Consider the following 26,592-nt stretch of genomic DNA (forward strand, 5'->3'; position numbering starts at 1 on the left):
CCTTTAATATTTTAATTTAGGCAATTATCAAGAGACCACATGTAGAACCTCTTGTCTAGGATATCCACATGAGGGTATGATGATGGCTTTATTATATAGTGACATCAAAAGAGAAAGCATAGTTTCATCCCCTTAAAAAAGTCACACTGTTATTATTCTCTTTGTAAGGTTTTAGAAGATAACCTTATAACTAACCCAGAGTACTTTTATTCCTGTATTTGTAAAACACAAAAATTTTCTTTGCATTCACTTTCATATAGGAAAACCTTAATGTTAAATGAAAGTCAATCGGGGCACTTAAAAAATATACTTGGCTTTCTATTTCCTGAAAACATACTTCAGGACATAAACTGAAGTTCTATGAAATTCACAAGCAGTGTTTATTAAAACTAGAAAAGAATTAACGGGGCAGCTGTGAAAGCAATAAAATCATAATCTACCTTCTCCCCACATTTAAATAGCCCCAAAATGGCAACTGGTAATCAAATTATATATCAGAAAAGACATCTCTGAACTGGCAATTTCTTAATTTGAGTGGCAAAAAGTTAAAGAGCTAATTTTACCACCATGTATTATTTAAAACCTTAGCACACTTGCTAAAGCTGTATTTAAAATTGAAATTGGTACAAATTCTAAAACTTTTTACTTTAAACATATTCTATTATTTGCTACATAAAGTGCTATAAAGCCAGTGTGGAACTTTGATGTTCAACCCACTGAAAAATAAAAGGCAATGAAGAATATTTATACATTCTCGTATAGTTCATAACTTAAAAGTTCAGTTGCCTTGAATAATAGCATCCCAAGAGTTAGGTCACGTAGGGCCCCCAAATATAATTTTGTCTTTGTTATTTATGAAAATTATAATTACAGAAGGTTATATCATTTTCCTTTAAAAGTAAGTAGGGTAATATCAAAATGTATTATATATCATCAACACATATCTTTGTATAAGCAAATCAACATTACCAACAAAGAAAACTCCCACTTATAATTTACTGCTTTTGCATATTTTTTCAAATAATAACCAGCTTTCTAAAATGCCTAACAATGAATTAAAAGTCAAATCAAGTCTCCATTCCTCCAAGTGAAACAAAGGCTATACAAAAGAATATATTTAGCTTTTACACTAAAAGCTTTGAGAACAAAGTCAGATAAAATTATTAACAAATATCTGAGCAGAACAAAATTGCAGTCTGAAAATAACAAATTTATAAAATATGGTGGCCAAAGACAAAAAGAAAGTCTTCATATTTGCCATATAAATAAATTTTAGGCCTAAAGAAGCATGTGAAAAGTACAAACTGTACTTTAACTCTGAAGTTTGTATTCTTTTGACCAAAATGGTAAGAGACACAACGGATTTCCTATGTTAAAAATGACTGATGTACTTTAAGAAGGCAAGAAGGGGAACACCCAAGCACCCATATAGGAGAGCCTCAAACCACTGCTCAGAAACCTCTGGCATCATTTAAATGTCTCTCCTCCGTACCAACAGTGGCCCCGTCTCCCACCCTTCACTCCCGATTCGCCTCTCCCCCTCAACACAACTCCCAGCCCACCATGTCTACCTGACAAGTGACAGCCCAAGCTGATTAAATGCTTCCAAGGAAGGGGAATCGTGGGCCTCCATGACAGGCCAAAAGTGATCACCATGGAGATACATAATTACAGCTGTCAACGCATCTACTGTCCTGCTGACATCAATTTGATTGCTCCCAGCAATAATGATAGACAAAGCTTAGTGTGCACTCTCCCGCACCCAATCACTTTATCTATTCCTTGGTCCATTTAGCTGACATGCAACATTCACGCAAGCAAATAACAGCAGTAAGCAGAACATTTAAGGCATTTTAATTGTTTTTTCTTTCTATGGATGGCTCACAACCACAAATGTTATTACATAAAACTCCTGCTGCAGCATTAATTGAAGAAAGATTTGGAGGGACAAAGACCGTAGGGGGTATAGTTTGTCCATTATCACTTATACTTTCAACAGGTCTCACGTTCGAAAATTGCAAATTGCAAAAACTTGCGAGGGCAAAATGTTTGACATCCTGCTAGCTATTACAACATGGTGAAAACTTCTAACAACTAGAGTTATCATTACGAATTCTTACTTAATACTTTTGGTTTGATTAAAAAAAATGTTTAGATGTGTCCCCATAATACTTGTTTTCTCATCTGCTATTTAACATCACATAATGCCTGTTAAATCTTTACAATTTTTTTTCTGCCTTCAGGCTTTGAACACAGCATGGAGTCTTCGACCCTAGAAAGGGTCAAGTCCCTTTAGAAAGCACATGAGCAAAAACAATTTTAAAAGTGAAATAAATCATATATCCAATAACATCTTCAAATTTAGAATTCTTCCTGTAATCTTTCACCATCTTCATGCCAGTAATCAAACTGAATAATCATATTCACAGATGGTACAGCCTTGTCACACACCAGCTAACACCATGTCATATATACGTGCACTTATTACCTTGATTAAAAGAAAGGGTATGTCCTTGTTCTTTTTATGCAATAAAAATTATTTAAAGAACTATTAAATATAGAAGAACAATGGAATAAAGTAGACAGTGATCATTTTTCTTTAACTGGTGTAAATAATATGTATTTAAAGTCAGTGACATCCAAAATGAGGTAGCTTGTTTTCCTTAATCCATTTCAATTAACAAGCTGATTTTGGGCTTGAATTTCCTGACATCTGACTATATAGGGAAGCTGGATTAGACTTATTGTAAAGGTTAAATTGTAACAGAAAAGTCATTTCCCATTCTTAGGATTCCATGCTCTTATTAATTACAATTTTTGAAAGAATTAGGAACATTGTAAACTATTATTTATTTAGATTAGAAGTCAGATGTTTCCAGACTTCCCCTGTCAAATGGATTCTGACTTCCTGCACATTATAAAGTACAAAATATAAAAAAAAATTGTAATTCCCCATGAATTTTACTTGTCCTTCAATTTACACCCATTGGTGTTGACATGCTTTAACATAAAAGTATGACATAAATCAAGATTTTTAAGCCCTCACTTGGTACTACAGTTTAATGACTTACACCAGGTAGATGTATTGGTTCTTGGTACTGAGACAATCTCCCAATAGACGGTAAACCAAAAGACTTGTAGGGGTCCTGAAAGTTCAAAGGAAAGGAAGCACAGTCTTTGAAATACAGATGAGCACAAGGTTAAATATTTACACAATGAAGAAGCATTTATAGGTCTATTTTTCCATACACAGTACTTATCAAATCACAGATTTCAGAATATTACTGTCTTATACTCACTCTAGACAACTTAGAAGTATAAAAATCAAACAGAACTGTAAGCAGAATTTAGCCTAACCTTGATTATACTTTATTGAAATTGGTAAAATTCCAACTTTTTAATAAATCTTCTTAGAAGGCCTTGGGCAAAAATAAAATAACTTAGGCGCTACATCAAAACACACTCAAGTTCAGAACAACAAAAGTAGTACACTAAAGATATTTGTTTTTCTCACTCTTGGAACAGCTCACATATGGTAAAATCTGATAATTTTGTTCTTTAAATAAAGACCTGAAAAGCAGCTTTGTACATGGTAGTAGATATGTGCTCAACTATAAATACCTTAGATCATCAGGATAAAAATTACATAAATTCAGTGTCATAACAAGAAGGAACAATAACACTTAAAATATAATAAAAAAGTATGAACAATAACCAAGCCACAACGTATTTCTCAAGATCCTTAAACAAACTTCCAAACAACTTCTGTATTCTTAAACTCCAATACTGCTGATTTATTTTTTATTTCGACAGACAGGCTTCATGTCTAAAAGTAAAAGACAGTATGTTTTCTTACATTCCAGTTTTAATAATTTGAAAACAGCATTTTCAGACATTGATTGCTTTATCTGATTTATAGTTATCTTTATAAAATAATGTGAAAGTACTGAACTGAGTGTTTATGAGTAAAATTAAAATTATGAAGGAAAAGTTTTATCAAAAGCTTTGCAATTTAAATGTTAATTATTACTTTCATGTAATCATAAGGGATGAACTTTTTAGGGAAAAAAACTGTTGAAAAAATTTAAGTAAATATTGAATTAACAACTAATGTGTGCTCAGGGTAGGCTCTTAAAAATATGGAAATAAATGCTGCAGTTTATTTCAAATATGGTTTGAAACAAGCAAACAAACAAACCCAAGGTCCACTGAAGCACAAGAATATTAAATGCTTTGTTGCCCCTTAAACTGATTGGTAGCTATTTTTCCATCTAGGAAAAACACATGAACATTAATTAAACTCAATCCTTTTAAACTATTTTGAATTATGTCACAATTATCTAACCTTATTTTCTGGTTCAATTCTGGATTACATAATCAAATACTTGACACGGATTATAAAATCCTAACTTTACTTTGTTAATTAACTATACCTAGGGTCTCATGACTCAGATACAACCACCCTCCTTCCTCCCAACATCATTCATTTACCTCAGCATACACCCGACATTCAACTGCCCAGCCGTTGATGGGAATATCAGCTTGTTTGTGCCTGAGAGGGTAACCCTTGGCAACACGGATCATTTCTTGGACTAGGTCCAGGCCAGTAATGCATTCTGTGACAGGATGCTCAACCTGCAAGGCCAAGATCTGCCAGTCAATAGGTGTAGGAAAAGGTAAATAAATAGAAATAAGCAAGAACAAGTCCAATAATTTCTGGGTAAAATAATGTTAATTACATTTAATCATATTTGACTAAAAACTGAGAGATTAAAATTAAATAATAAACACAATAGCATGCAAAAGTATGATAAGAAAAACTAACAACTAGAAAGTGTTTGTAAACTATCTGTATCACTTTTCCCAGTTTTTAACTAGAAGTGGTCCAGCAATGTTTAACACATTAAATTTCGGTTAATTCATAACCGAAAATTACATATTTAACTGCAGTCCTCAATGTGGCTGATAATCAACCTATTCTGCTACATTTAGCATGGCATCTACAGAGGCAGATTATGATTTTCCAAAGCACTAGTCCTGCCTAAGTCTCACCCACTTGCATGCTTTCACTAACCTGTCCTGACAGGCAACCCGATTAGCGTACTCTTACATCAATGCAGTGTAGCAGAAAGCAGCAGATGGATCCTGCAGGTTGTTTTCCCTCCAGACCTACGTGGGGAGTGCTTAGCATGCACAACAGCAAAACTGAGCCAGTGAAATCACTCTGCTCTCTCAGCAAATTGCTGGTAACTACCTTGGATGATGCTGTCATGGGGATCCCTGGCCTTCCACACTAACACATGGGATACACATGTACAAAAACATGCACTGACAGAGAGGGATACTAACAGGGATACACACCATTGTAAATCTGATCAATAGCTTACAAGTTCCTAAACGGAACTGGGCTAAAATAAAGCCACTTATGGCACTGTTAAAGAACAGATCATCTGTCTCTCACCTAAAGCCTTGAATAAGTTTGAAAATTTTAAATAGAACTTTGGCCACATCTGCTGCTTTGATATCAATTTCTTTTCTCATAAAAATTAAGTATGTTCTAAACGCACTTCACAATAGTTTCTTTTTCATGATGTTGTATTTCATACACTCTGACACGGGAAAAGGTCAGTGAACAAACGAATTGTCTTCCCATCTTCAACTACACTAATTGAAGGACAGGATTTAGTCATTATAATAATCCTGAAGCTTATCATAAGCAAACAATGCCATGGTCTTCAAAAAAAAAAAGCTTTGTAAAAATAAACAGATGGCATCCATAATTAGCTCTGTGTGTGTTATGAGTTTGTTTACAGTTTCAACAACATTTTAAGACATTTTGACATAATTTTAATGACAAATCATCACTAAAATAAGCATCTAACCTTTGTAAAATAAATGCAGCACTAAATAAAGATCTTTTTAGATAGTATAAAAATATATTTTTGAAAGCAAATTATGGTTTTGTGAGAAATAAGATTCTATAGTATAAATAAGAAAAAATGTAAAGCCTCTCTATTATTGGTAGAAACAAATTTCATGTGAGAAAGCATCATTCCACTCTAAGTATTCAAGAGGTGAACCTACTATGTACCAAGGGCTTTATATTAATCCTATTGACACATCTCTGTTAAGTGAGAAAATAATTTTAAAAGCTAAGTGAATGACTTAATTTCATCTTTCTATGCCTATTGCCCAGAAAGTACATACTATAAACTAGGCAATCCTATCTAATAAAGAGGGACTATGCTAATTGACCCTCAGGCCATCGCAAAGATGGTGGCATCCACAGCCAATAAGGAGGGAATATGCTAATTAACTGCCCCGCCCTCAAAGATGGCAGTGCCCACAGCCAATAAGAAGGGAATATGCTAATTGCTGCCACATCCTCAAAGATGGTGACGCCCACAGCCAATAAGGAGGGAGTATGCTAATTGGCTGCCACGCCCTCAAAGATCATGGCACCCACAGCCACAAGATGCCGGCGCCCAGTCCCCTCAGTCTCACCGGGGTGGCAGGCGTGCGGCTGCTCCACGTGCCTGCCTCCAGAGACCCCCAGTCCCCTCAGCCTCCCAGCCGCCCAGGGCAAGTCCGAGGCTCAGGTAATCAGGGCCGGCTGAGGCTTGTGCTGCCTGCAGTGGCAGCAGCAGAAGTGTGAGGGGGCATTGCCTTCCCCTGATCGCCGGGTCGCCTCCCGCCCCTGAGGGCTCCCAGACTGTGAGAGGGGGCAGGCCGGGCTGAGGGGCGCCCCCTCCAGTGCATGAATTTTCATGCACCAGGCCTCTAGTTAAATATAAAATGAATGAGTGAATGGACAGCAAATCGAGAGACATGCCTATTACAAATGGTGGAGGTAGGGCCGGAATTTTTGTCCCTCCCAGCATGTTCTGACCTTCCTGATCTTCCTCATGGAAAAAGGTATGTGAAAGCATGTAATAAATATAATCAGCTAGATAATTATGTGCTGTTATCCTTTATAAAGCATATTATTATAAACGTTTAAAGAACAAAATTAATTATAAAGCTCTGTTTTACCTTAGAAGGCCTCTTAATAACTGTGTAGAAAAAAAGTACATTGGACCCATAAATGGAATACAAAAATGGATCCACTTTAACCCAACAGAGTTATATAACAGAAACATAACAACATTTTACAATCTAAATTAGTGAGCTGTAAGTATTTCAAAATAAAATTAAGTAGATAACAAATAATAACTGGATACTCAAAGCAAAATCATTACCTACAGAATTTTTTTTAAATATCCACTTAGGTTCAAATATTGTTAAAGTCTACAAAACATTCTAACATGTCTAAATTTTTCAGGTAACAGAAAAATATCTTTTTAAAGTAACACATTGTTAAACCTTTTTTAAAAGAAATTTTTCTAAATACATTTTAATACAATTCCAAAGTTATTAAACAGGAGATATGAAATATTTTCTGTACACCCTGTATTATTATTTTCAGGGATCTTATAAGTGCTTAGATAAACATTGCTTAGATAAACAATTTAGACTTCCCATCCCTGAGAACTTAGAAATAGTTTCCCTCTGCAAGTTGAACTCAACACTTTAGACATCAGAATAGAGTGATACGAAGAAACAAATGGCTCCCAGGCCAAAATATTCAATAATAGTTTTTAAAATCTCTTTCAAAAAGAAAGAAGGGAGGGATGAAGGGAAAATTAATAGAAAGTGAAAGTGGCTAACTGGGACAAAAGGTTATATAAAAAGAAAACAGAGTCAAAGATGGGTGTCTAGTAAGCCAGCAAGTTCACCTTGTCCTACCTAGAAGAAGAAAAAAATCTAACTATAAAAATATGATGCTAATAAACATTTATTCTGAGAGCTATTATGTGTGTATGTTGGGGCTGGGTGGGTTCCTGTGTCACTTCTGCCTGGGCAACATTGAGTTAACCTAAGTTAAACAGGCTTTCTTTTTAAGAAAGATTCCTCAAACTCAATCTGCCCTGGAACTCAACAAGAAAAAGATATTGTATAGTACTTATTTAACCACACACCTCCTTCTTTTGCAGAGCATCTTTATGGGTTGAGAATTATATGGAACACACTTTCAGAAAAAAAAATGCCTTAAACATTCAAAATATAAAACTGAATTTCCTTATTGTGAACCTTTCCTCACCAAACACATTTTTAAAAAATATTTTATTGATATCAGAGAGGAAGAGAGAGGGAGCTAGAAACATCATTGATAAGAGAGAATCATTGATTGGCTGCCTCCTGCATGACCCACACGGGGGATTAAGCCCACAACCCAGGTATGTGCCCTGACCAGGAACCAAACATGTGACCTCCTAGTTCATAGGTTGACACTCAAACCACTGAGCCACGCCAGCCGGGCCAAACACATTTTTGAGAACCTGGTTCATACATAGTTTTATTACCCAACAGAAATGTGTTCTAGTTCCAAGAAACATACGAATAAAGGGATCCACTAGATAGTATGATTATACATCAAAGGTTAATATATTGACATTCTAGTATATAAATCTTGTGATTTAGTCAGCAAAGGTAAGATGAGAGAGAAAAAAAAACATTAATGTGAGAGAGAAAAAAAAAAGGAGAGGAGGGAGGGTGAAGGGTAGGGTAGAGAGGTAAAGGAGGGAGGGAGGGAGAAAGGTAGGATAGAGAGGTAGGAGAGGAAGGGAAGGAGGGAGGGAGGGATGAAGTGAGGGAGGGGGGAGGACACATGAGAAGAAAATACAAAGGAGTAAGCCTTACAAAATTAGAATTTCTTGCCCTAACCGGTTTGGCTCAGTGGATAGAGCATTGGCCTGTGGACTGAAGGGTCCCAGGTTCGATTCCGGTCAAGGGCATGTACCTAGGTTGCGGGCACATCCACAGTAGGGGGTGTGCAGGAGGCAGCTGATCGATGTTTCTCTCTCATCGATGTTTCTAACTCTCTATCCCTCTCCCTTCCTCTTTGTAAAAAAATCAATAAAATATATAAAAAAAATAAACAAAATTAGAATTTCTGAATCCTCAAAGGCAAATTACTGATTGGGATATATTCATCAATGTATGCCATCCTGCAGGGTCTATTAATAGCTGATAAGTCAATTTGTACTGGCAATGCCCCATCTCACCATGAATCTTTTGTTCAAACAACTACAATCACCAAATGCCATATTATGGGACGTAATCATACTAAAGGACTAGAATGAGTAAGTATTCTACATGCCACATTAGATGGTCATAATCAGCTAGCTGTTTATAGATCTGTTTGCTATTTTAATTTATCTTTTTCATCACCAGCAAGTAGTCGCTATTGTCAGTGTTTGTGTTTAGACCATTTGTCATTCTCTCTTACTAATCTGTTGTTTCAAATGTATTTCCCAAAAAATAAATAACTGAACTTATCCAATACAATGAGGTAAATTAGGTTTTGCTTCACCTCTGAGTTTTCTTTAATCCACATCCAAGGATATGTTTATTGATTTGAGGGAGGGAGAAACATCTATGAGAGAGAAACATTGCTCAGTTGCCTTCTGAACACATACCAACCAGGGAACAAACCCACTACATAGTTATGTGCCTTGACAGGGAATGGAACCCACAACCGTTTTGGTGTGTGGGACGATGCTCCAAACATCTGAGCCACCTGGCCAGGGCTCACCTCTGAGTTCTTAATGTATCAAATTTCAATAGTAATGAATAATCTTTCTGGCACTGTGTTGTCATTTATCTACCTCCATGATTAAATAAATATACTCATAAATTCTGCCACTGCTACTGTAAACTTTAGCCTTATTCCTCATTAAGTAGAAACTAGGAAGTATCTAAAACTAGTGAGTGAAAGTATAAGATATTTCCAGAATCTCAAAGTATATCCATATAAAATACCTTATTAATGACAAAGGGAAAAATAGTAACTGCAGTGGAGAAATGGGAGACATACCATCTTAACCAAGCCAACGCCACCTGTAAAGGGATAGACATCACCTGTCTCCTATGTGATGCCCATAGGTAGACAATGACATTTCTGAGGGATTCTTGCCAAAAATGCATAACCTGAATATAATCATGAGAAAAGAGATAAATGTAAAATGAAGGACTTTCTGTAAAATAAATTTCCTGTGCTAATAAGAAGGGGGAAAAATGTAAAGGTCATTGTTCACAGAAAATGACTAAGTAATGTTCCAGATGGAGAGAAAATAAAGAGTTAGGACAAGTAAAAGGAACCTGAAACAAATTTTTTTCTTTTACTATAAAAAAACTAATGAGATAATTGGTAAAATCTGAATATGACCCACAGATTAAATGACAGTAATATATCACTGTTAACATCTTAATTTTGATAACATAAAAGAATTTTCTTTAAGAAATAAAGACATATTTAGGAGACAGGAGCACCAGGCTTAAAATTTACTCTGAAATGCTTCCGGTAAAGAAGACATAGACATAGATATATAGATGCAGATATAAATATAAGGATAAAGCAAATGTAAATGCTACTGAAAGGTGTTCAAACATTCTTTGTGATATTTTGAAATTTGCAGTTTGCTGAAATGCACATTCTGTACATCTGAAATAACTTCAAAATAAAAGTTCATAAAAATTAAAGCAATGCCATTAGTTTTTGTTTTTATATTATAAAAAATTGTTAAAGAAAACTGACTTGATCAACATTCTTTACTTTTCAATCAAAATATTCCCATTGTGTTAAATTAAAATAATCAGCAGATAATCAAGCAGATAATTTGTTCAATATATTACCTCTAACTTAAATTTTTAAATATTTTATTGTGTTACTTACCTAGTAATTCCTAAAATTTTAATAGGTAACTTGGTAACAGACAAGTATTCCTCAAACGAAGCAGTATTTAATTGCATACTTAACTTCAAATGAAAATTAACATTGAGGGCAGTTTAAAAGAGGAAAGTCAAAGAGTGTGGAGAGAAGTCATATTGATGAAATCTGTGTTAACGGGGCCATTCCGGGGGGGGGGGGGGGGGTGTGATAAAAAGTATTCAAAGTTCCTTAAATGGAGAGATATTTGGTTGTAATTGTTTTTCAAATGGTGAGCAGTGGGCCAATTGCTTAGTCAAAACAGAAGCTGTCCCCAAAAGTGGAGTCCCATTGTGCATACCATAACCAACATCTCTGTACGGCACTCAAATTTACAAATCCCTCCATATGTGCAAACTTTTTTCTCAACAATCCATTGTCACTTTACAAAGATACAGGAGGCATAAAGTGAGTAAATATTAAGCAGTACTAATATTTAAATAATGTTATTTTTTAAGTTAATAAAATTTTAGGTAACATCTTTATTAAATACATCAAGTCTAAACTGACATAGTACAAAGAGTTAGTTGGTAAAAGCTATCTTTTGTAAGCAGAACTTATTTGATTCAACTCAGCAAAGCAGCATAGGTGTAATTACCTGTTGAAATATGAGGAAATTGCCCTGTTACCCAAAATTGAGTTTCATATGGTATTTGGCATAACAGCTAGTTTTTTAGTTTGTTATTTCAGCCCAAAAGGATAACTGATGCCATTATTTTTGGTTCTGCTTTTTTGGTTCAGAGAGATTCTTTGTCCAGAATAGAATCTAACATGTACCTATTAAAATTCTAAAGCTTTACCTCCTGAGAATATAGGGCTTCAAAATAAAGATCTAAAGTTATTAGATTTTGATCCACAGAATTCAAAGATAAAAAGCATGTTGGGAAACTGGCCCCAACTCACCTTGAAAATAATGGCTTTATTAAAGAGTGGCCGTGCAACAGAACTAATTCTACTATAATTAGAAGCCCAGCGCGCGATATTGCGTGGCCCCACCTGCGCATGCCCCTCCCACCGCCCCCCCCACCGCCCCCCCCCACTGATTTTCAGCCCTCCCCCCACCCCCCACCTGCCTGCCTGCTGCTAGGCTCGCAGCCATGCTCACAGCCACGCCGCCTCGCCCCGCCCGCCAGCCGCCAGCCTTGCTGCGATCAGAGCCTGTGGGCCCCGGGGGAGAGCCCAAGAGGTGCTCCATGCACCTCATGGTGACCACATTTGGTCGTTTTGGTCGTGATGCCTCTTGGCCTTTTATTTTTATGAAGTTTCCCTGTTGACCCCAAAACAAATAATAAACTTAAGAAAAGATAAGGGAACTGTTATGGGCTGAAATGTGTGCTCCGCCACCGCCTCCCCCCCCCATTCACATATTGAAGTCCTAATCCCTAGTACTTTACTTCAGAATATAACTAATATTTGGAGATAGGGTCTTTAAAGAGGCAATTAAATTAAAATGAAGCAAATAGGGTGGGTCCTCATCCAATATGACTGGTGTCCTTAGAAAACATCAGGACACAGACAGTACAGAAAAAAGACTATGTGAAAACACAAAAAGACAGCCATCTGCAAGCCAAAGACAGAGGCCTCCAGTAGAAATCAATCCTGCCAACACTTTTAGACTTCTAGCCTCCACAACTGTGAGAAAAAAAATATCTGTCGTTTAATCCATCCAGTCTGTGGTAAGTCTTACAGCAGCCCTAGGAAACTAACACAGGAACAAATTTGAAAAATTAAAACTAGGTAAGAGTCCAGAACTGAAAGACACCAAAATAGTTTACAATATGGTTTTTCTTTTATCCTCACCCAAAGGTATGTTTATTGATTTTAGGGAGAGCGGAAAGGAGAAAGGAAGAGAAACATTGATCAGTTGCCTCCCATAAGCACCCCAACCAAGAATCAAACCCTCAATCTAGGTATGAGCCCTGACCAGGAATGGAACCAAACAAACTTTTGGTGTTCAGGACAATGCTCCAACCAACTGAGCCACCCAGCCAGGGCTACAATATGCTTTAAAGCAAAAACCTAACTGAAATTGCCTGACAAGTTTACCTATTCCTTTGATAATGTAAAAGAATTTTCTTTATTTTAGGAAATAAAGACATATTTAGGAGACAGGAGCACCAGGCTTAAAATTTACTCCGAAATGCTTCAGGTAAAGAAGACAGACGTAGATATATAGATACAGATATAGATATAAGGATAAAGCAGATGTAAATGCTACTGAAATGTGTTCAAACATTCTTTGTGATATTTTGAAATTTGCAGTTTGCTGAAATGCACAATTCTATACATCTGAAATAACTTCAAAATAAAAGTTCATAAAAATTAAAGCAATGCCTTTAGAGTTTTTGTTTTTACAACATTTTTAAATAAAGAAAACTGACTTAATCAACACTCTTTGGTCTTCAATCAAAATATTCTCATTGTGTTAAATGAAAATAATCAACTTCTTTCCTTCAACTTTCTAATAAGACTCAATAAATATTACAGAAAGTATAACATACCCTTCTTTGTATTCTCAGTTTCCTAGGAGTTTTATGCCAAATATTCCAGATTATCCTAGATCTACTTAAATCCAGCCAGTCTAAGAACCCTGGCCTCTATGACTTTAAATATAATAAAAAAGGTCAAATTCAGCCCAGATCTATAATGTCCAACATGTGAGTGGATAAGTAAAACATGATATCCATGCAATGAAATAGTATTCAGCAATAAAAAAGAATGTACTACTGAAATACACTACATATGGTATAAATACAGATGTAACAGGAGAATAAAGAGAACCTGGCTAGAACCTGGCTAGAGAACCTGGCTAGGCTGCTGATCAACTAAAAAAAAAAAACCACCACCATGAGGCAAACTTGAAAAAACTTATAGCCTGAGATAAATGAGCCAGAAACAAATTTAAAAAAAGAAAGAAAAGCCACAAGAACATAGTAACAAAATGCCCTAAAGAAGGACACTGGTTATTAATTCAATAAGTTCTGATACAGTACCCAAACTAAACAATTTAGTACCTCTTTTGTCTGGAATAAAATACAAATGTTTTGTAGTCACTTCAAACTGCCTTCAGATTCGTATTACAAGCTATTATTCTCATCACGGCATAATAAAGTCTCCATTTTAATCAAAAACATGATTTCCCAGCTAATTATCTAATTAGATAATTTAGTTATAAAGAAATACTTTTAATCAAAATTAATTTCATACAGGGCAAAATTCTGTAACTTCTAATGACATTTACAACAGAATATAGGCTAAATAAGGAATTCCAAAAGGAAGTATCGTAAGTTTTTAGCAACCACTACTGAGTTAATACCTACACAAACTCTATAAATATTTATTACTCTCAAAATGCATCTAGATAATTTCTACCATCGTGAATTAAAAAAATCAGTTCCATTATTTGATAGTTATACTTTATAATTACAAGAGGGTAATGTTTTTTAATTTTGTACACATAACATAGATTAAAATGCTTGAAATATTCATATGAAAATGGTGGACTGGTACCCTTCACTCCAAACTCCTTCTAGGGTACTCCCTTATTCTACAGAAGACAATAGGATAAAAACTCTATTCCCAGACTCCCTTACAGCTGAGGTTCTCAGTGCAACTGGGAAAGATTTTGGATGTGTCAATCAAACTCAGATGCATGAGATTTGGAGGGGAAAAGTAAGGCAGCAGTGAGGCACAGGCCATCATTCTGCGGGTTTCCCACTGGCAAGAATGGGGGTGAGTTTAGGAGTTTTCTGAAACAATATTCCAACATGTAATTACTAGTGTTTGTTGTTTTATTTGTTGTTGGTTTGGGGTGAGAGGTGTTAATAAGACTCGGGGCACATATTTATCTAATCCACAGGTATAATGTACCTATAAATCCATCCTCTTGGGACTTGTGGTCACAATTCTTAGGCCTAGGTAGCATTTAGGGGTGGGGGTTTTTAAAAAAAATATTATCAAAACACTAAGAATATAGGAAGAAATTATCAGCCAAAATTCAACAAGGAGACATAAATCCAACACTCAACACCATTTTGACCTATAGGCATTTAACATTCCAGGAAAATACAACTACATATCTAAGCTATATTTCTGGTAGCATCGAGAAATTAAATGTACAACTAAACCACAAAGACCAGGGAGAGGACATTGATAAACCATCCTCACTTTAAATTCAGGCCATGAAGGAATGCAACCTCAAGGTGAGTGAACTGGAATAAAACAAACCATTCTCTAGAAGTGCAGCTGGCCTGTGCCCTCGGGAGTCCAAGGAACTTCACACTTAGAATACTGTAGCCACAAATTACTACTGTTCACAGGTATGTGGCAGAAAAATTGAAAAATCTCTACACGAAAGAATCTATCATTCTAGTTTTCAATTTTTAAATAATCAATATACAGTTAAAGATGAGAAGGCACACAAGGAACCAGACATCACAACCAAGAAGCAGCACAGACAACAGATCCCACAAAAGTCATTAGGCTTCAGATACGGAAATGAACAGACACACACTACAAAACAAATAAGTTAATTATATTCAAAGAAATAAAAGCCAAATTTAAAAATTTGGTTAGAAGATGAAAAGAGATAAGTTTGAGTCATTTTTAAAGAACCAAATAAAAATTCTAGAACTGAAATATGAACAAATAAAATTAGAAACTAAATGGGTAGTTAAGTACAGTTCAAGAGATAGTAAGAAAGATAGGTCAGAAGAAAATGTCCAAAAAAAGATGAAAGATATCAGAGAAAGAGTAAGAAACACAAAAGATATATTAAGGTCTAACATAAAAGTTTTCTATATATAAATGACTGGAAATCCATAAGGAAGGGAAAGAGATTATGTCAAAAGTGATAATGGTGGAGAATTTTCCAAAAATATTGAAAGGCATTAATCCATAGACTCAAGAAAGTCAATGAATTGCAAATACATATGTGCATTTATCAAAGAAAAACTTAAGAAAATCTTAAGATGAAAGAGAAATTCGTAAATGCTATTAAAATATAAAAGTAACCAGAGGCCAGTGCACAAAATCCGTTCACAGGTAGGGTGCCTAGGCCTGGATGGCGATCAGGGTCGATCTGTGGGGCGACTGGCAGGGCGATCAGGGGGCCCCTGCTGGCACCTGACTTGGCTGGCCTGGGGCCTGAGGGCAGCTCCTGCATTGTGTCTGCCCCCTGGTGGTCAGTGCATGTCATAGTGACCGGTCATTCCACCGGTCATTCCGCCATTCGGTTGATTTGCATATTAGGCTTTTATTATATAGGATTATCTCCAAAGAAGCAGTTGGTAGAATGAGAGCTGAAGTCTCACCAGATATAACCAAAGACAGAAGAAGAATATCTTCAGTGAGTTGATAAAAAATACTGACAAACTATTCCCAGAGTAAAAACAGCTTTCATGAATGAAGATAAATTAAAGTCACTAGCTGTCAACAAAGAGTTTACTACAAGCAAACCTGTGAAATAAGGAATATATTGGTCTCTGCCCCTAGTTCCTGCTAATATTTGGTCTTTGATCCTGGTTCCTGACACAGAGTTTCTTATAATTTCTTGAGTGAGCAGAGTACCTTTAGTGCTAATGAGATAATTCTTCAGGGCTCCTGGATGGAGGTTGGTCTCTAAAAAGACTAAGCCAATGCCGAAACCGGTTTGGCTCAGTGGATAGAGCGTCAGCCTGCGGACTGAAGGGTCCCGGGTTCGATTCTGGTCAAGGGCATGTACCTGGGTTGCAGGCACATCCCCAGTGGGAGATGTGCAGGAGGCAGCTGATCGATGTTTCTCTCTCATCGGTGTTTCTAACTCTCTCTATCTCTCTCCCTTCCTCTCTGTAAAAAATCAATAAAATATAAAAATAAAAAATAAAAAAGACTAAGCCAAGATTAAAAGCTTAGAATTTTCCATCCTACATCCATCCTCCAGAGAAAAGGAGATGGGTTGGACAATGAGCTCATAATCAATAATGCCTAGGTGAAGCCTCCATAAAAATTCTGGGTTGGGGAATGCATCCATGGCTAGAGTGTGGCACACTCCAATTTCATGGGGACAGAGCTCTGTACTTGGGACTCTTCCACACCTTGCCCTGTGGATCTCTGCACCTGGTTGATCATCTGTATCATTTATCATATCCTTTATTACACAGTAAGCCAGTAAATGTAAATAAGTATTTCTCTGAGCTCTGTGAGTTGTTCTAGCAAATGATCAGATCTGAGGAGGAGGTAGTGAGAACCCCGATTTACAGCTAGTCAGTCAGAAGAAGTACAGGTGATAACCTAGAACTTGTGACTGGCATCTTAAATTAAAGCTTAGAATTTTCCATCCTACATCCATCCTCCAGAGAAAAGGAGATGGGTTGGACAATGAGCTCATAATCAATAATGCCTAGGTGAAGCCTCCATAAAAATTCTGGGTTGGGGAATGCATCCATGGCTAGAGTGTGGCACACTCCAATTTCATGGGGACAGAGCTCTGTACTTGGGACTCTTCCACACCTTGCCCTGTGGATCTCTGCACCTGGTTGATCATCTGTATCATTTATCATATCCTTTATTACACAGTAAGCCAGTAAATGTAAATAAGTATTTCTCTGAGCTCTGTGAGTTGTTCTAGCAAATGATCAGATCTGAGGAGGAGGTAGTGAGAACCCCGATTTACAGCTAGTCAGTCAGAAGAAGTACAGGTGATAACCTAGAACTTGTGACTGGCATCTTCAGTCTTGTGGGTCTAAGGCCTTACTTGAGGGATCTGATGCTAACTCAAGGTAGATTCAATTTAACTCCATTGAACTGCAGGACAATCAGCTAGTGGCAGAGAATTGGTCAGTATGGGAGAACACCCATGCATTTGGTGGTCAGAATTATGAGTGTGGTAGTAACAGTAGAGAGTAAAGGAAAAAACCAGAGTATTTTCCTTACAAAACATTTAAAGAAATTTCCAAGAGTAAGTAAGGAGAAAAGAAAAAGGTTAAATAAGTGGGTAGAACTAAATGAATGCTAGCTATTTAATAAGAGAATGTCCTGTGATGGATAATTGCACAGTAAACCAGGAGAGGGTAAAAAAAATTAAAATATTCAAAGGTCCTTACACAGTCTAGTGTAGCAGGTGAAAAGGTACTGATTGATATCAAACTTTAATAAGATAAGGATGTATGCTGTTACATATGTATAGGTCCTACCAAAAGATTAGAAGAAATATATATAACTCCCAAACTAATACAGACACAAAATTAAATGATAAATATTGCAAAAGCAAACAAGAAGAAAAGTGAAAAACTACAGAGTTGGAAAAAAAGATCGCATTTTAAAGACTGTACATTTAAACTCAAATATATAACAATTTACATTAACTTTCTAAGGAGCAAATGGTTTGGAGATAAGACAAAGATTATCACACTTGGTTAAAGAAAATTACCCACTGCTTACAGTGACACATGTAAAATATCTGAATGCAAATAGGTAGACAGTAAAAGGACGAAACAAGATATATCATGCAGAATATAACCATTGGGGCCAAAAATTATTTTGAGCCTAGACTATTAGGTTTAGTTAGGAGAGGAACCACTAGGAGAGGAACAGGACCACTAAAGAAACCTGCCTTTAAGATCCAAAGATACAAAGAATGAGTTAAGACCAAGGCCAAAAAAGAACAACAGAAAACATTCCTCAACATATTCACCAATGATACCTCTGGTAAGAGATTGATATCCAAAATTACTAAAGAACTTATAAAACTCAATATCAAAAACACAAACAATTTAATTTAAAAATGGGCAAAAGACCTGAATAGATACTTCTCCAAAGAGGACATACACATGGACAATAGACATATGAAAAGATACTCAACATCACTAATCATCAGAGAAGTGCAAATTAAAACTACAATGAGATATCATCTCAGATATCACCTGTCAAAATGGCTACCATCAATAAATCAACAAACAACAAGTGTTGGCAAGGATGTGGAGAAAAAGGAACCCTCCTTCCTGCACTGGGAATGCAGATTGGTGCAGTCACTGTGGAAAGCAGTATGGAGTCACTTCAAAAAATTAAAAATGGAATTGCTTTATGACCCAGCAATTCCGCTTCTGGAAATATTATACTCGAAAAAAACCCAAAACACTAATTCGAAAGAATATATGCACCTTTATATTCAATGCAGCATTAGTTAAAATAGCCAAGATTTAGAAGCAGCCCAGTGCCCATAAGTAGATGAGTAGATAAAAAAGCTGTGGTACATGAACACAATAGGATATATTACTCAGCTGTAAAAAAGCCATCCCTATGGGTTTCCTGCATGGAATGACTCAGCTCCATCCCCAGCCACAGTAAAGTCCTAAGGAGAGTTGATCCCATTTCTAGGCAATCCAAGTACCACTTACCGCTCTCTCTACTATGCTACACCCCTTAACTATCAGCCCCCAACCCTCAGTCCTAGGCAACCGTTAATCTATTTTCTGTCACTATAGACCAGCAATTTTCAATTCATGTCCTGCAAGAATTTTTAAAGCATGCAACACCAGACTATTTAATCAGGAGCACTGACCTCTTTTCCCTTAGATTGTCAAGTAAAAAAAATAAAATAAAATGACAACAGCCAACACAATAATAGCCATGGTGTGAATGCCCTGTCTTGAACCACAAATATATAGGACCTGTAATAGAGTTGCATCTTACCAGTCACATCACATACATAGTAAGGTTCCGTCTGATTGGTTAATTCTTGGTATCAGAAATCCTTATATACAAGTATAGGCACCTGATTTTTTAAAAACTCACTTTGGAGCACAAAGGGTAGGTAATTACTATTATTTTTTAAAATAAATCAAAATTATACCTTTTTGTCACATCAGCAAAAATATATATTTTTTCTTGTGCAGCAAAATTTTAGTAATTAGTTTATATGTGCTACGAGATAAAAAAGGTTGAAAATTGCTGCTATAGACCATATGTGTTTTATCTTTAAAAACTTTTTATTGTTAAATATAACATACAAAGAGAAAAGTATATACAACACATGTATGTACAGCTTAATGAATTACTGACACATGTGGTTTTGAATTATGTACTGGATTAAATAGTGTCTCCTGAAAATGCTTGTCTGCTCAGAACCTATGAATGTGACCTTATCTGGAAATAGGTTCTTGGAAGATGTAATGAAGTTAAAATGAGGTCATACTGGATTAGAGTGGGGCCTAAATCAATGACTAGTGTCCCTATAAAAAAAAGCGGGGGGGTGGACTTTGGACATAGTAACACAAGGGAGAATGCCATGTGATGATTGGAGTTATGCTGCCAACAAGGCAAGGAATACCAAAGTTTATTGGCAGCTACCAGAAGCTAGGAGAGAAGCAGAGAACAGATTCTTCCTGAGACGCCCCAGGAAGAAACTAACACCTTGATTTCAGACTTCTGGCCTCCTGAAACTTGAGAGAATAAATTTCTATTGTTTCAGCCACCCTGTTTCTGATACTTTGTTACTAGAGCCCTAGCAAACTAATACAAACTGCAAAAAAGTGGAAACAAACGAAATATCCACAAGTAAAAGAAGTAAAAAAGATAAACAGTGGCATTTTCTTCTAAGGAGTATCATTTGGGAGTTACATAAAACAACAAGGTTGATTCTCCTAAGCACAATATTGAGAAAAGAAACCAGGTACAAAAAAATTATGTAATATGTGATCCCACTGATTTAAAGTTAAAAAAAATAAGAAACAGGCAAAATTATTTATACTGCTTAGGTGTGTACATTTCAAAGGAAGAACTGCAGAGAAATGCAGGGATGTGTTTAGAATAAGGTCAGAATAGTACACAGCTCTAGGAAAGGAGAAGGAGGAAGAGCTGAGAAGGGGAGAAGGGGGAGGAGGCGATGGGAGCAAGGCCAAAGTGCTGACAGTTTTGTACTTCTAGACCCAGATTATGCTTACATGGATTTTTTATTTCTAACTAGAGGCCCAGTGCACAAAATTCATGCACTGGGGGGGGGGGGGGGGTTCCCCCTCAGCCCAGCCTGCACCCTCTCCAATTTGGGACACCTCGGGGGAATGTCCGACTGCCGGTTTAGGCCCGATCCTTCAGGCTGTCAGACATCCCTCTCACAATCCGGGACTGCTGGCTTCCAACCGCTTGCCAGCCTGCCTGCCTGATTGCCCCTAACCACTCTGCCTACCAGCCCGATCGCCCCCAACTGCCCTCCCTTGCCGGCCCGATCGCCCCCAACTGCCATCCCCTGCAGGCCTGGTCGCCCCAACTGCCCTCTCCTGCCACCCTGGTTGCCCCCAACTGCCCTCCCCTGCCAGTCCAGTCGCCCCCAACTGCCATCCCCTGCTGACATGGTTGCCCCTAACTGCCCTCCCCTGCTGGCCGATCACCCACAACTGCCCTCCCCTACTGGCCATCTTGTTACCACATGGGGGCGGCCATTTGTGCAAGGGCGTGACAGTCAATTTGCATAATACCTCTATTATATAGGATAATTTGCATAACTATTTGTTTGTGTTTTAGGTACCTTTCTCTATATTTGTTTATAGTTCACAATTTAAATAAAAGAAAAAGGAAAGTGGGGAGAAAATCAAACCAGAAGGAAGTATATCCCTAAAGTCAACAGCTGCAGGGGCAGCCACTCAATTTCTCAACCTTGTAATTGGCAGAAATGGCTGTTCTAGAAGCCAGGTTGGTGGTGTAGTTCTCAGAGTCACTCCTGGAAGCTCACTCTAGGTGCCCTTCTTTCAATAATCCCTTTCAAAGATGTGTAAGCACTTAATCCCTTTCTATTTATCATATCTAGAGTAGTTCATCGAGAGAGGTTCAATAAAAAAAAATTAGAATTTCCCATATGAAGTATTAACAGTAACAAAACAGAAGGCTAGATCCTGCCACCAAATTAACTTGACACTATCCACCATTCCTAAGATGTCTTAGCAAAGCATAAAAACTAAGTCTTTATTTAACATTTTCTGAAGTTGATTTTTAACTTTTATAAAACACAGAAAGGGGTAAGCGAGGAAGGGTTAAGTATAGAGGCATGGAGTGGAATAAGAAACTGAGTTTTTGTTACCTGGAGTCTGGTATTCATTTCCAAGAAATAAAAATTCTTCTTTGAGTCCACAAGGAACTCTACGGTTCCAGCAGAAGAATACTTGACTGCTTTGGCAAGAGCTACAGCTTGCTCTCCCATTGCTCTCCGAGTCTCAGAATCCAGAAAAATGCTGCAAGTACAGAAAGAGTGGAACATTTTGAAGAAAAATGAAGTTATCTTTTGTGTACATTATATTAAAAAAGTCCTTAAAATTTACTCAGATCTGATCATCTGTATCAATTTAAGATTTCATATTATATGCTTCACATATACTTATATGCTTATTGTATTAAGCACATGTTTAAATAAATCAACTTGAGATTTTTATAAAGCATTTGAACGTCCCACATTATACTGCAACTTCAATCAGTTTATAAAATATACAACTACTTCAGCTCAGTAATTTTCAATTAGTAAAATTTAACATATATATTCAGAATCATTTCAACCTAAGATTGGAAAAAAAAATAAATTCTTGGAAACTAACATATACAATTGATCCTTGTTATTCATAGGCTCCATATTTACAAATTTTCCTATTTGCTAAAAGTTACTTCTAACCCCAAAATTAATACTCACAGCACTTTTGTGGTTATTCACAAACAAGCTCAGAGCAGCAAAAAAAATTTTGATATTCCCAACATGTGTCCCAGCTGAAATCAAACAAGGTGACACTCTGCCCTCTTGTTTCAGCTCTCATACTGTAAACAACTGTCCTTTTCACAGTTTCTTTAGTGCCACATTCTCTTTTTTTGGGGGCGGGGGGCGGGGGGAGGAGGAGGCCTAGGATGATTTCACTGTTTAAAATGGCCCCCGAATTTTGGGCTGAAGTAAACTCTGGTGTTTCTAAATCCAAGAAGGCTGTGATGTGCCTTACGGAGAAAACATGTTTGATAAATGAGCTTCCTTCAGGCATGCGTTACAGAGCTGGGGGGCAGGACTGTGAGTTCAACGACAATGAGTCAACAATATACATTAAACAAGGTGTCTTTCAACAGAAACACACATAAAACAATATTATGTATTAATCAGGTGGTGAAAATGTTCTAACTAGAGGCTCAAAGGCCTTAACCCTGTATTTCTCCTAGGAACAATGCTTCAGCATTTACAGATTCATGTTTGCAGTGACTTTATGGAACATAACTACCACAAATAAAATTTGACTGTATATCTGATAAAACCTCAAAACTTTTGTTTTGCAATATCAAAATCACATTCCAGCAGGAAAGGAAAGCTGAAATGTTTTCAATAAACCCTGAAAAGAATACTATTGAATAATTTCTGCATTTGCATAAATCTTGCTTCTATACAAGATAGGCTCTGAGAAACAAAACACTGAATACTTTTCTATTTGTGGATTAAAACTGTTCTCAACTTGGGGTGGTGAACACACAATACAATATACAGATGCTGTACTATGGAATTGTACACCCGAAACCTATATTTTATTAATCAATGTCACCCCAATAAATTCAATAAAAATTTTAAAAAAATTTTTAACTGTTCTCAAATGAGTAAGATTAAGATGACATTTTATAAAATTTTTATTATGGAATAGTATAATGTATTTCATGTACCTATTCTTCGTCTGTAATAATAGCCACTCTTGTCTTACCTAAGCTACATGTCCACTTTTCTACCAGCCAATGTATTTATTTTTAGCAAATCCCAAATTAGGTATTATCTATAATAATAAAAGTATAATATGCTAATTAGACTGGACGTCCTTCCTTCCAGACAAAGCTGTGGAAGGTGGGGTCCGAGGCAGCTGCCGTGGTGGCAGGGCCGAGCCCTTGCACGAATTTTGTGCATCGGGCCTCTAGTCTATAATAATAAAAGCATAATATGCTAATTAGACTGGACATCCCTCCAGACGTCCTTCCAGATGACCTTCCAGACAAAGCCAGGGCTGTGAGGAAAGCCCAGGTCCTGGGTGCCAGAGGGAAGCCGGCGCCGGCAGCCAGAGGAAGGAAGGCCTACTTTTGCACGAATTTCATGCATCAGGCCTCTAGTTATTTATAAGCGGTACATAAGATTCATAACACCTGAATCCAATGATTAATCCTAGCATCACTAAAAGGGAAAAAGTAAGAATTACACTTCTCACCTGTGAAGTATTCTTGCTCTACCTCCCCCATCCCACCAATCCAGCCTGACTTTATTCTAGGTTCTAGCTCTAACTAGCAGTTTTTAAGAAATAGGGATATAACATGAATGATTGGTAAAATACACTGTGGAGTTGCATGCAGCTGAAACCAGAATGTGAAGAATGGGGCAGGAAAATGACCAGATCTTAGCTAAAAAGAAAGAGGGCGTTACAAGTTAAGGGAATCTTAAAGATGTAAAAAAACAATCAAATGCAAGGGCTGGGCTTTTATCTGGATCCTGATTCTAAAAATCAACTGTAAAAAGATATTGATGAGATAATCAGGGGGAATTGAATATTAAGTTGATATTAAATGCTTATAAGGAGCTTTTACTAATTTTTAAAGTATGATTATGTTACAAAAAATAATTTATTTCATAGAAACAGATATGAAATTCATGCAAAGGGCTCGGCCCCCGCTGCCGCGATAAAGTTTCATCTGGAAGGAAGGACATCTGGAAGGACGTCCACTTTAATTAGCATGTTATGCTTTTATTATTATAGATAATTCTCCACTACCCTAACAGATATAGGCATAAAAGACATTTTAGCAGTAAAATTAATGCAACCAAAAGAAAGAAACCCAACTAAAGATGAATATCAAAGCATTTGAAGAATCTCTAGTGCAGTTGAGTAAAACTATTTTCGTCCTGTCTGGTCTTGTCTTTTCCCTAATCATAAACTCTGCTACTGATACACAGAGTTATAAGCAACCTCATCACTACACTCAAAGCACAGTGCTAAATTCTCACTCTAGGAACTGAAACTATATATTCCAATTATGCTAGTATTTCACAGTACACAAATACATATCAAGTCACTATTAATTATCAGTTCGTGTTTTTTATTTGAATCCTACTGCTTTAAATTTTCCTCTATTTTTCTCTACATATATTAGATGCTCATTTGAAAAGGATAGATAGATAGACAGAGATAAAAAAATTATGATTCAAGGTTTCAAGTTTGTGAAAGATTTTTATCCCAGGTAAGACTTGAGTGAGTTTTAAATAAAAAGAGAAAGTTAATTATATTGGAAGTAATATAACAGAAAACACAAAGTTGCAAAAAAAGGAGAATCAGAGACTACTGTTATTTGACCAGTATCCATTGTCCCCTTCTTCCACATGACCAGAATTTTAGCTAAGCACATGGTTACTCGAGAAAAAAAATTTATTTCCCAGCCTCCCTAGCAAAGTGCCTAACTTCAGATCACTGCCAAGTAATCAACACAGGCAGGTTCTAGGAACCTTCCTAAAGACACAACAGAGCATTCCTTTTGCCTTTTCTCCCCACTTCCTTCTTACATTCTGGTCCTGGGCCATCAGCTAAGGGCCAGCCCCATGTAGGCTGCAGTGGACTGTAGCTGGTTTCTAAGTGTGGTGTCCCGAGAAACAGGAAGTAGAAGCTGGCAGTTTCAGGCCTGGGTACAGCCTCACTTTTATGTAGTCTATTGGTCAAGTAGTCACAGAGCACAGAATCAACGGGAGGGAACACTGATGCCCCCAACTCCTCAACAAGAGAAGTAACAAAGGATTTGGGACTCTATTTTAAAATACTACACCAACCATATTTTAACAACCAATATAATTAAAGTGGAATTTGATTTTTACCATTACTCTGTGATTAAAAACTCATTCATATTCACACCTTTTCTTTTCAGAAACTATACACCCTTTATATCAAGTCACACTGGCTAGGCTGGTGAAAGCCACAATTGGCTATATTCCTTAGAGCCTGGTTACTAAAAACAGCAATGTACACTAACTGAGGGTTTTTAAGAACTAAAATAACACCAAAATATATACACATACCAACCTGGCATCAAATTAAAAATGAAGTTCCATGAAAGGTGGCTTGGAAAAGTGTCCAAAGTAGTTCTGATAAATTATGGAATTTCTAAGAACCATGCCCAGGAGCCTTTTCATGGTAGGATAAATTCAAGAAATTCTGGATCAACCTAATTTTTTTTATCCCTTTGATGGATACAATTTTTTGGTGATTTCTTTTAATTAAATTTATTGGGGTGACATTGCTTTGCAAAACCATATAGGTTTCAAGTGTACAACTCAATAAAACATCAACTTTGTGAAATCATCAACAGGAGAGCCTACAAGGCATGTGCCCCAGAAATCCCATATGCCCAGGAACACCCACAGGGTCTATATTACCTACAAGCCTGTGGGCATCACAGCTGGTTATCTAACCAACTTCCATCGCTAATAAAGCCCCAACTTATATTTCAAGTCTCTTATTTTCATGCACTAAAATACTGAGAAAGATCAGGTGGCAAAGTCTTAATTATAAAAATACTAGAGGCCCGATGCACTAAATTTGTGCATAGGTAGGGTCTCTAGGCCTGGCCCGTGATCAGTGCTGATCTGTGGGGTGACCGGCAAGGCATTCGGGCCCCCCCACCCCCAACTGGCACTGGCCTTGGCTGGCCTGGGGCCTGCGGGCTGGGGGCAGCTCCTGTGTTGAGCATCTGCCCCCTGGTGGTCAGTGCGCATCATAGCGACTGATCGTTCCACCGGTCATGCCATCGTTTTGTTGATTTGCATGTTAGGCTTT

General features: G+C 36.9%; 1 protein-coding gene across 4 annotated transcripts in view; it reads right to left on the reverse strand.

Annotated features, from left to right (window-relative positions):
* Positions 1 to 26,592, reverse strand: part of PCCA (propionyl-CoA carboxylase alpha subunit) — a 345,017-nt gene that overhangs the window by 169,633 nt on the left and 148,792 nt on the right. For 3 of the 4 annotated variants that reach the window (XM_006101457.3, XM_023764924.1, XM_023764925.1), the window contains 3 exons: positions 21,858 to 22,008; positions 4,492 to 4,635; positions 3,072 to 3,146 (listed from right to left, as the gene is read on the reverse strand). In XM_006101457.3, coding sequence (XP_006101519.1) covers positions 3,072 to 3,146; positions 4,492 to 4,635; positions 21,858 to 22,008 — 370 coding nt within the window. The remainder of the gene's footprint in view (positions 1 to 3,071; positions 3,147 to 4,491; positions 4,636 to 21,857; positions 22,009 to 26,592) is intronic. The other variant, XM_023764923.1, reaches the window with a different exon arrangement.

This window comes from Myotis lucifugus, unplaced genomic scaffold (assembly GCF_000147115.1).
Source record: "Myotis lucifugus unplaced genomic scaffold, Myoluc2.0 scaffold_363, whole genome shotgun sequence".
Lineage (NCBI taxonomy): Eukaryota > Metazoa > Chordata > Mammalia > Chiroptera > Vespertilionidae > Myotis > Myotis lucifugus.